This window comes from Canis lupus, chromosome 5 (genome assembly GCF_011100685.1).
Source record: "Canis lupus familiaris isolate Mischka breed German Shepherd chromosome 5, alternate assembly UU_Cfam_GSD_1.0, whole genome shotgun sequence".
Classification (NCBI taxonomy): domain Eukaryota; kingdom Metazoa; phylum Chordata; class Mammalia; order Carnivora; family Canidae; genus Canis; species Canis lupus.
Genome location: NC_049226.1, coordinates 47,051,159 through 47,063,376, shown reverse-complemented (window position 1 = coordinate 47,063,376; position 12,218 = coordinate 47,051,159). Strand labels below are relative to the sequence as shown.

Sequence of the window (12,218 nt, the reverse complement as noted above, 5' to 3'; positions counted from 1 at the left end):
TTCTGAAAAGCTGGAGCAGAGAAACATTGTTTGAAAATCAAAGTATTATGTAAATATTAATAAATAAAATAGAATGCACCCATATTCAAAGTATCTCATAGGTAAATCCTATATATAGGGAAATACACATTTTCCCCAGATAATTTAATCATATTGAGTAACACTGCAGTTTTTATGGAGATCTGTAGCAATTTTAAGTCAAATATCTTGTATCTATTAGAAACCAATTTAAGAAGAGTCCACTTTGAGGGATTAGGTTCCAAAATACCAAAAATGTCTGATGAATTAAGATCACAGATATTGGCAATCCCAAGTACTTCTCTCAGACAGGGTTATTGGGATATTTTAATATAAAGATATTTAGATAATGCAAAAATGTTAAAGATTTCTCACTTCATGAATATACCTGCCAAAAAATGAACCCTTCTAAGTGATTTTCAAGTTTATTTTAGAGGGAAGGGTCGTTTCTGAGAAATGTAGTTTTCTGATACCAATAAACTTAGGTTTGCTTCTTAAAATGAAGAGAACAGGGTGTATGTTCATGTATCAAATATGAAGCCATTTTCCCTTGAGGCCTTAAGGAGGGGAGAAAAATCCCAGATGTAGCATTCTGTCCAAATGATAAACCACAACTAAGTGAGTGAAACATTTACAAAAGTCAAGACAGCCAAAGGAGCCTCTCTGTTCAATAGAAAGAGTAAAAGATGGATAGGATGTAACTAATGGTTAGAGTAACACAGGGGTTTCAAGTCTCAATTGGTCTCTCTCTGTTTTGTTCATTGGAAGATCAGGGCCACGTGTATCCCCCCTTTCTCCATGCGGCACCCCCCTTCCCCCATATAAACATTAGTTTTGTGTGTGGATCTTTCTGCTTTGTCCTTCATGTGGCCTCCAAGGGTGATAAAGCGAGAGTCATCTGATCTACAATGAAGAGAACTGGGAAATGATTCTTAGCAGACCCAGCTGTTCTGAAAGGCAAAAGCTTAGTGTATCAAGAGGTCAAACATATAGTAACTGACTTAATAGTATTAAGCACATACATACGTAAGTTGCATTACATATGCAACCAATCTACTTCTTAACCCTTTCCTGACTAATACAAGTTTATATGCTTTGGCTTACATCCTAAGGTTAGTTTTCACACAAAGGAATGCTAGAACACAAAGGAATTATCATTTTGGTATATTTTAGGTAATGTCCTATTATAAGGACTGTGTATCACAAAGTGTTCTTAATATTTGTTAGATTATCTTTATTTTATTTTATTTTATTTATTTTATTTTATTTTTTTGTTAGATTATCTTTAAAATCTTATGTAGTACCAATAAAATCATTAGTGAAGGGAATTCGATTTAATAGTTAATTGAGTTACTATTTAGTATCTATGTCATTTAATAGTTTTTAAAAACTCATTTTCATTTTAAGAGGTAAATCTGAAATTTCTCTAACTGGAAAATCAGTTATTTTCAAACTTAAATTTTGTTTTAGATTTTCATATAGTATTTTTATTTACATGATACCATAATATACAAATTTTATCAAGACTTAGGGCAAGTACCAAGGGAATGGCACTTTTTCCCTTGTAGAGATAATCAAAGAAAAATAGAGGTTTTAAAAAACCATGTTACCCAAGTTATAACACATCCTGTGATTCCCTCTTCCCTTTAATTTTGTGACAGTGCGACGATGATACAAAAGAACACCATAGAAAAATAGAAACTTAATGCTCCAAAGTAATTTTGAGGGGATCACATACTGACCCATAAGAAAGATCTCTTTAAATTCAGTAGAGTCTGTATAATTCAGTTTAAGAATAACTTCCTACTTAAAAATATATTTGTACTGAAAAATGCATTCCACTATTTTATAAAAGAAGGTGTGACAATTTTAAAACTTTGAAAATAGTTTTTCTATACTAGCATAGAAATAGGTAAAGTAGAAAAACTCATCCCTGAGATAGTGGCTACATAATAAACTCATAGAAAAATTTAAAAAGTTTAAAAAGAATCTAATATGCATCTGGGGCTTTCAATGGGAAAGTGGTACCTACTTCTACTCATTAAATTTAATCTGAGTCTTAAAACCTACACTTTTACCAAAGGTGCTCTTTTCATAAATGCTTCAAATCTATCTATAAAAGCTAAAAGTACACAGACGTGTATGTGACAGAGAACAGAAGTTAATATCCTCTCCTGCATGTTGGCTCACATTAAAGGGTCCAGGAGAAATGTATTATTTACATTGAGATTATCCACTGGTGTGTGTAGAAAGTTTAAATTAGCTGCAAGAAATTTTATCTAGACACACACCTGCCTAGTGCTCTGATCTGGTATTTACTGGGCAGATTAATTACAGACGTTTCTGTTCCTTTAAATACGGTCAGGCAGATGCAGACGAAGTTGGTGTTCAGAGTGGGCACATTTCTTCTAATGCCTGCAGGATAAATAGGATGGTTATTAGATCAAGAACTAGTTTCCAAATTAACATGCCTCTCATGCATTACTTCCATGGTTCAAGCACCCATTACCATGTGATCTGGCACCTAGAGGAGATACTGGCACTCTCATTTGTTCATTTTTGGGTCTTCTAACAAGATTCATCTTCATAAATAACTGTCAATAGGGTTACTCAGACATCGCACTCTCCACTTTGAAGATCGGTCTTGGGATACTTCTGAGAGATCTCTGAAACTCCTACATGACCCACTTGCTGAAAACACCAAAATCTACATGCCTTTGGTCTATAAGCCTTAAGGGCCTTTCAGCAGGTGTTTCCTCCAACAGCTGCCCCCCAAAAAAAGACCGTATTTACTGGCATTCCTATTCAGAGCATGTCCCTCGGGGGCCTCCCAGTGGTGGCAGACGTTCTTGCAGTTTGGCTCAGGACCTCTGGGTGAGGAAACCTCCCCCCCAAGCAGCCATTGGCAAGTGATAGCATGTTTCCCATAGGGCATCTGGACCTTTCACTCCTGAAATACCCCTTCCATGCTTATGTTTGCAGCTATTAAGAAGTAATGATGGTAGGCTCCTATATTTCCCTATTCATGAGAATCCACATATATTCTTTGTCCCAGGAGGTAGGTTGCCAACTTGACCATCCACATATATTCTTTGTCCCAGGAGGTAGGTTGCCAACTTGACCACCATCTCTTGCCAAGTTGAGCCTGGTCTGAATTCCTAGAGGAGATTTTAAGCACTCTAGTGTTCACTTGATATCCCTAGAGGTCACCGATCCAGAGTTATCAGAACTAATGACAATACTATACAGAAAAGTAAGACTATCATTAAATAGTTACTGTGGGGGAGGTGCTAGTTAAGCTTATCTTGTAGAATCCCACAAGGTAAGGATCAGTCCCATTTTATAGTTAAGGTTTAGGGGAGCCAAGTGCCTTATTAAGGCCACAGAGCTAAGTAGGTAGCAGAACTGGTGCTAGATATGTAATCCAAATCCTGTTCTCTGTTATAATGCCAGACCATGCAAAGGAGTTTTACAAGTTGATCAGGGCTGCTAGAAGTGTTGAGAAAGATTCTGAGGCCAAATTCAGGATCCAGCAAAAACAAATAACTGTGTTCAATGTGATAATATGTCACAACACAAGACTACAGTAGCATTAATATTATCTCTACACTGCCCTACTGGTTCTGGAGATGAATATCTCAGAACACAAATGAAAAGCAATTTAGATATAGTGATGCAGTTCATGAGCAGTATTTTGACAGGAATTATCCTTCATATAGCAATTATATTCTTTCTAAGACATATTTTTGGATTGTTACTTCCCTAATAATCTTCACTGGTCTACTTTTGCCTAATGAATAAAGTCTGAACCTATTAAGCCTGGTGATCATAGCTATCAATGACGTGGTCCAACCTACTATTGTTCAGTCATTCTACTATTCTGCCTTTTTTGTTCATGTTATTCTATCTGGTATGTTTATGCAGCCCATCAAAATGACCCATTTCTCAAATTCAGGCTTCCTAGTAAAGTACAGAGTTTCCACTACTAGGGTCCAGACGGTCCTCTGTCAGAGATAATGTAGAGTGGAATAACTAGAATTGATTTTAAAATCATGAACTCTTAAATAATGACCTAATCACTCCATCCTGAGGTGATCGATGTTTGTTGTGTATTCGTATACTATTGCTTATTCTTCACTTGGTTCTTAGAAAGGAAGGTTTATAATCCTTAGTCTGAAGAGGAAGGAACTGTCAGCTCTTCTGCTCTCTATACCCTATGGAAGAGTGACAAACTTGATTGGCCAAAGTCCAGAACATCAACACATTTCACTAGTAATAATACATGTCACTTTTTTTTTTCTAAAGATTTTATTTATTTATTCATGAGAGACACACGGCGGCGGGGGGGTGGGGGGTGGGATGGCGGGGCAGAGGGAGAAGCAGACTCCCTGGAGGGAACCCGATGTGGGACTCCATCCTGGGACTTCAGGATCACCCCCTGGGCTGAAGGCAGGGGTTAAACTGCTGAGCCACTCAAGGATCCCCGTATGTCACTCTTATACCTCTTTCCCACTATTCAGTTTCCCTTTCACTGTCTCCTCTCAAGTCCAGTGGGTCTTTGTGCTTCCTAATTTCATCCTGTAAGGATACCAGCCCATTCTATTGATCTCATCTGCAATCAAGCATAGGTATGTCTGTGGTCTTTGCATTGTAGAGGCACATGGACATGGGGTCTACTTCAAAGATACAGCTTTCTCCTCAGGTTCAAGATTGGGATTCACAGCGTTCAAGATTTAGACTCAGTATGGGAGAGGAGGTTCCACTTCTGTCTTAGGCACACTCCACATTAGTTACCCTAATCTTCTATCAGAGGGCCTGCCATGTTGAGGTTATCAATTCCTCCACTAATAAAGTTGATACTTTGATTCTCAATGGACTCATAATCCCTTTTTGTGCTTGCTGTTGGCCAGAATCCTGGAAAGAAGTGGGTCTGAACTTGTATTGCTTATCATAGCTTGGCTTATATTATTGTTTTGTGTATATAATATAAATCTTGTATCTTTAGCTTGATTAATCAACTAGGTTTTAGAAGGTTGGCATTATGCAAGTGCTCTATTTTTTTTTTAAGATTTTATTTATTCATGACAGACACAGAAAGAGAAAGAGAGAGAGAGAGAGAGAGGCAGAGACACAGTCAGAGGGAGAAGCAGGATCCACGTAGGGAGCCCGACGTGGGACTCAATCCTGGGTCTACGGGATCATACCCCAGGCTGAAGGCGGCGCCAAACCACTGGGCGATCGGGGCTGCCCAAGTGCTCTGTTTATACTAAGCCTCTACTTTTGTTTACCAAGTGATTTATCCAGTTGTTTCTAGATAAATTATCCCAATATCTCCTGCAGTGTCCTCTGTTAATATTAGCCCAAATCATGCTCCCCCACCCCTTTGCTGGTCTTTGTACTGCTACTGTCTAAGTCTGTGACCCATAGGTAGCTGTCTCTCTTATTGTAACATTATTTTATAAAGGCTTTGCTTGTTAAAGGCTCTGGGAGTGAATTTGTATGGGTTATTTCCCCCACTGAACAATAAATATCAGGCGGAATAATCACATAAGTGTGAGAGGGGGCAGGACTTGATGTGCAGACAGGGGAGTTGGCCACAATGGCATCAGGAGTACTGTGCCAGTCAGAAGTTTCTAAGGCACGGGACAAAATCAGAATTTAATACCCTCGCTTAGTCATACCAGTTGGGCAGCTATGACAAATGCATAAAAAAGGAACAACGAGACAACATGGAAAAGAGGGATCTGAGAAAGCCTACTGTAAGGTGAGTTATAAGTAGGTTTTGAAAGATGGGTAAAGTTTTGATAAGAAAACATGTCAAGCAGAGGAGAGACAAGAACAAAGATAAAGGAATGAGAAATGTTCTCTCTGAGGAATGTGTCTGAAGAATGGCACATCATCTGGAGTGACTGAGGCACCAGGACAAGGTAAGCTGTGGTCACATTAGGGAGAGTGTTGAATGTAATAGAAATTTGGATTTTACTGTGAATACGGCAGATTGGTATCTTCTTAGGCATAATTTTTCAAGTAGCAGGACAGGCTATAGGGGAAAGAGACCAAGGGGGCAGAGAGGCAGATTACAATGGGGAGGATAATCTGGATGAGAGGTCAGGAAGGAATAACCTAGTACAGGGGGCATGGAAAGAAGAGGTAAACATTTTTAGAAGTGATCTGGCCTGGCAGCAGTTGCATATGAGGGCACAAAGAAGGACAGAATTTTGAGGTTTTGAGTCTTATCACTGGATACATGTAATCCCTAAAAAGGCAAATGAGAAAGAATTTTTTTTGGGGGGGAATGATGAAATCAGCACACTTGGGGCAAAACATATGGCAGCTGAGTTGTGAGTTTATACCTCAGAAAGATGGTCAACATCGATTCGGAAGCCATAAGCTGCATTAAGGTGAGAACTAAAGTCAAGGAATGGGTAGGGTAAGATTATGAAGAAAGTGCCAAAGTAAGAAAAAAAATCAAAAGAACCCAGGAAAATGCCTCAAAGGTAAAGTCCAGTTTCATTTCATTGTTATTTCTCTCCAACGCTTCCCACTAAATGGGAAGTTGAGTGGCAGGACAACCTTCATTCTTGACAGTTTTTTGTTAAATACTATTCATATTAAAGACTCAGAAGACCACCCCTAATGTTCTAATCTTTATTAGGATCCAGGAACACAAAGCTATTCTCAGTACTTTAAGTTCCCCAAAGTTCAAATGAGACCATCAAATACTCAATATGTATGTTATTTGCCAGATGTATAACTGTAACTATGTATTTAGGATCTCCATCTAATAGTTATCTGTTGGATTGCCATGGGCCAGAAATTGTATAAAATGTTTAACCTATAATGAGTACATATGTATATGCATATATATTAGATCCTTACTATTTAACAGGTTCTAAAACCTTTGACCAGTAGTGACACCTGACAATCGTAGTTTACTATTGTGACTGGGCAAAGCAAAGATTCTGGTGCCAGCCTACTCAGCTTAGTATCCTGGCTTTGTCTCTTAGATCATTCTAGGACAAGGTTATTAACATCTTTGTACTTGTTTCCTTAACTATAAAATAAAGGTGATAATTGTATGTCATGTAAATTGCTGAAAAGGTTAAATGGAATATGTATAAGGTACTTACAATAGTACCTGGCATATTGACAGTGCTTAATGAATGTCAGCTATTTTTACAAACTATAGTTTGTGGACACCTGAGTGGCTCAGTGGTTGAGTGTCTGCCTTTGGCTCAGGGTGTGATCCTGGGAACCAGGATGGAGTCCTGCATGGGGCTTCCCCGCGGGGAGCCTGCTTCTCCCTCTGCCTGTGTCTCTGCCTCTCTCTCTCTGTTTCTCATGAATAAATAAATAAATCTTAAAAAAAAAAAACACCTATTATTTGTTACATACAACAGAATAAACATTTTAATGAAGGAAAGTGACACAATTTTGTGTATATTTTGCAAATATTTTTTAAAGTTAGGAAGCTAATACTAATCATTTGAAATACAATTACCTTTTTTTAAAAATTTTTAAATTTTTATTTATTTATGATAGTCACACAGAGAGAGAGAGAGAGAGAGAGAGAGAGAGAGAGAGAGAGGCAGAGACATAGGCAGAGGGAGAAGCAGGCTCCATGCACCGGGAGCCCGACGTGGGATTCGATCCCGGGTCTCCAGGATCGTGCCCTGGGCCAAAGGCAGGTGCTAAACCGCTGCGCCACCCAGGGTTCCCTGAAATACAATTTCCAAAGAAATGTATTTTCACTATAGAATTTATTTTGCATTAATATTTTTCCCTAAGAGACAGTAGGCAACATCTAGTTAGCTTCTAAGAATCTTATTTAATATTGATGCCACTAAGTCTGGGATAGGCTAGTTCTTTTTTCTTTTTTTAATATTTTATTTAATTAAATAAATACATCACCTTCGGCCCAGGGTGTGATCCTGGAGTCCCAGGATCGAGTCCCACATCAGGCTCCCTGCATGGAGCCTGCTTTTCCCTCTGCCTATGTCTCTGCCTCTCTCTCTGTGTCTCTCATGAATAAATAAATAAAATCTTAAAGAAAAAAAAAAGATGCTAAATTAAGAGCGCTCTAAATATTAACCTAAAAATATGCACTTGACTTTTAAAGCTAGGCTGATGAGCTCAACGGTTCTTTTCAATCAGCTTCTAACTCGCACATCCTGTCAGACTGTCCTTTTATAATTTATAAAAATAGATTCAATATAATTTCAAAAACACTTCCAAAGCTCATGTCCCTATTTTCTTCATAGACACACAATACCAAATTTGATAATATAAGTAAAATGTTTCCATCTGAACAAAACAGTGAAATTTCACAAGGCTAATAACCTTAGTTAGAAAGGTGAAACCCTACCTCAGTTTAAAATGCCTTTAAGGAATTCATAGCTGTCAAGATGATGCAATTCTATAAGAAAAAAGATTTTTTTCAGAAAACATTTCAAAGTAAGTTGTCACAATATGTGATACAGAATAAATGCTGAATCAAATGAAATTAAAGAACCCAAACATAAAGTTTTTTTTACATTATAAACAGCTTCAGGGTTATAAATTCTCATTTCAACATTTTACTGATTTGCCCAATTCTGTTTCAGAATGTACATTTAAGAATTTAGGACAAAAAGTGCCCCAAAACTTATTAATATAATTATTATGATTATTATGTGATTATGCTTTATTATAATTATTTGTCTTTTGTGACAGATTCTATAATCATGAGGGCAGGACTATGTCTGCCTTGGTCATTACCGTATCCCCAGTGCTAGAACAGTGCCTGGCTCATAGTAGGCATGCAGTAAGTATTAAATGGATGAAGCATGTAAGGAGATAGTAATTTATAAGTATTTGAAAATATTTAAATTCCTTTAAAAAATTCTTAGAGTTGCATTTGTCTTTATTTTTTCACTGAACATGCACTATGGACCTTCTATCAGGTTCTATACTAGGCTCTGGGGCTATACTATAGAGATACGACTTTTGTTTGCCAAGGAGGAGCCCAGGAGGAGCCATATAATCGGACAATTACAATACACTACAACTCTACAACATAATACATTTATAAACATTCAGACAAGTGTTGTAGAAGGCCAGAAGAAAAAGTAATTTAACTTTACCTAGGCAAGTTGGGGAGAGTTTCATAAAAGATGTGACATCTGAGGCTGATCTTAAAGAATGAGCAGGAGGAATCTGCTAGACAGAGAAGGAAGAAAGAGCAATCCAGGTAGAGAGAGAAGCAGTAGAGAGGCCTGGAGTTCACAAAGAGAGAGATTCCAGAGAGGTGAAGCATATGGTATGAACAGTATAAATTAAAAAATGCTTCTTTTCCTCTTGTATGAGTCTGAGCTGGAGGAAAAATTCACCCAATACTTTTTACAGAAGTCCTGCTTTTAACTATATAATTATCTATGTAACACTATAAATATCTGCTTTATCATTCTATGTGTGTGTTTAATACATAAGCCACTTAGAAAATTTATCTAACTCTTTTTTTGAAGAGATTTTTGACTACTCTAAGAGTTAAAACAGGGGAAAAAAATGTTCACCTGTCAGGTGACATAAAACCAATTTCTACTAACTGTGCCAGAATAATTTTTCTCCATCTCAAGAACGGTTAGTCTTCAGTCTGTTCATTACTGTCTTTTTATAGTATTTTTATTTAATAAAACCTATTAAGACTACCATACAAATCTCTTTACTTATGCTTTTATCTTTTAACTGATCAATTTTTATATTGCTGACATCCCTTCTTCACCATTTGCTCATTTAAAAATTCATAGTATGTGAGATATGTCTCTGGAGAAAATGTCTATAAAATTTGTTACAGCTGGCAAATGTGTATGAGTCAGTGATAGCACATGACTAAATGCTTCACAGAAAATAAAATTTGTTTCTGTAGTAAGCAGAACTGTTTAAATGTTATTTATTTTTATGTTTCAAAGAAAATATATTGTGAAGTGCTGCATTGATTTAATACGCAACAATGTCTGTGTACATGCTGTAGAAGGAAAATTTATGAAACCTTTGCACAACTCCTTTAATTGAATTTTCCAAATCTCTCACCACACACAAATAATCAATATCTTCTGCAGAGAAAACCAGTCAGAATTATTACAGTCTTTCGTTTCAATTTTGTTGTCATCAGCACATACAGAGCACCTGGATATTTGTAATGTCTGATAGCAAGTTATTTACACCTCTTAAACATATAATTGCTATTAAGTGAGTTAAAATCTACGGTTAAATTTTTTTTACTGATTATTTAAAAGATAAAAACTATCATACTTCTAAAGAAGTATACAAAAATTTGAATCATGGAAGAAATTATTTAAAAGGCTTTGAAAAGTAATAAATCAATTTGTTTTTCCTTAAATTGTAGACAAATCTCAAGTAAGCAGTCAAAATGTATCCCCAAAACAGTGATGAATAGTGTAAGACAAGGGCATTAACATTATTAATAGGAAAGATATGAACCAAGTACAACATGACAGGAGAATTCTGATAAAGAGCTAGGACTACAATTGTACATTATGTAGATTTGTGTCACCAAAACTAATATCTCCAATTTTTATCTTCAGATAAACCAAGAACATGAAGGCACAGGAAGGAATTTTTGTTTCTTCTAAAACGCATCATGTCTATGCTTCAAACTTTAGTGCTTTTAAAACTGAAGTATTTATTTGAAAAAAGATACCGTTTAATGTTAGGATATAAAAAACTAAAAGGATAGTAGTCTTCTAGGGAGTAAAATTATTTGGCTGATATGATAAATACATTTTCAAGCCTGAGTGGGGGAAAGAACAACATATCTTTAAATTAAAAAATACTTCTGTGGGTGGTTAGAATGAAAGGGCAGTATCAAACTATTTCATAGTCAGAACAGAAAGAGCTTAAAATTTGTCCTGTAGTCCAAGAATTCGAAAACTTTAAAATCCTATAACCCAGATGAATTTAATAATGTAAGACAGTAAGTTAGCTAAAGAAAACAGAAACGTTATAGCATGTACTTTTCTTCTGAAGGCCATGGCTAGAAATTCTGAAATATTTTGTATTACAAACAGCTGAGACAATCAACTTTTTTGAACAATTGTAAAGTTCACATGGTTACATTTCATTTCAAATATGCATACTGCAACCTACACAATTATTCTCAAAACAGATAAAATATGTTTTGGACTAAAGCTAATGTGTCTAGATTTCATATCTTGGCAACTGTTCTACAATTTGCTTACATTCTTTTGAAAAACATTTTGTTTACTGGAAGTACTGGTCTTAGACAAACAATGATGGTATTTTCTAATATTTCCAGAAAAAATGAAAATACTAAGTGCTATATAATGCCCTCTATTGACTTAGGAATATTTGTATCAAGTTGTTTTAAGTAGAGGTTGATTATGTAAAGTAAATAAATTTCATGCCTTACCATGTGATGATAATGTGACATTCCATCTGTATCAACCCATTGAATGGTCATGTTTTAAATCTTTAGCATAACAAATTAAGAATAATTATGAAAATTCACATCCAAATGTAACAGAAAAAGGACCTTTCATCTCATTATTTTTCTAAGAGTCATAAAGCCAATATTATTAAGGAAAATGAAGTTAGGCTTACTTCCTAAGTAACTGAAAAAAGAAAGAAAGCCTTCCTTTAAGAAATTTGTATTTAGCAAGGGAGAGCCTCTTTTATTCATATGCTCTATCAAAGCAGCCCCTGATTTGCAACATCCAGTTCTTTTGAAAACTATGAAAATCTCAGTGTACCTTTTCATGTTATTGTATATGTTTTAATTTCCTCTGTAAAGCCTTAAAAAATGTGTCAGATGTCTATTTATTTAAAACACTAGCATGTTATTTTTACAATTGTACTTCTCTGTAATAAAGGCTGCAACTGATGCTAAACAAGCTAGCTAGCAGTGACATGGAAAAATAAACAGAACCAGGGGGCTGACCTGAAGGAGCAACAATAGCCTAAATGTTGGAATTTTCCTGATATTGTCTATTTTAACTATTCTAGGAAAATTTTATGATAATCTGAAGGACATTCTTTTGACTGTGAAAAAAGTAATTTGTTCTTATTTTAAGTACCTAATAAAACAAATCCCATATATTTTATAGGAGTTATTTTTAACATTACATAACTTCTAATATTATCAAGATTCCCCAAATATTTTAAAATTTAAGCAATTATGGATA

At 35.8% G+C, this 12,218-nt stretch overlaps 1 protein-coding gene across 7 annotated transcripts in view; it reads right to left on the bottom strand.

The window, feature by feature from the left end:
* Positions 1–1,169: 1,169 nt before the first annotated feature.
* The window catches only part of ITGB3BP (integrin subunit beta 3 binding protein), a 70,640-nt gene continuing 59,591 nt past the window's right edge, over positions 1,170–12,218 (bottom strand). For 4 of the 7 annotated variants that reach the window (XM_038537296.1, XM_038537297.1, XM_038537299.1 and 1 more), the window contains one exon: positions 1,170–2,433. In XM_038537296.1, coding sequence (XP_038393224.1) covers positions 2,294–2,433 — 140 coding nt within the window. In that variant the 3' untranslated portion in view covers positions 1,170–2,293. Of the gene's footprint in view, positions 2,434–8,383; positions 8,435–9,140; positions 9,273–12,218 lie in introns of those variants that run through there. The other 3 variants (XM_038537298.1, XM_038537303.1, XM_038537301.1) reach the window with 3 other exon arrangements.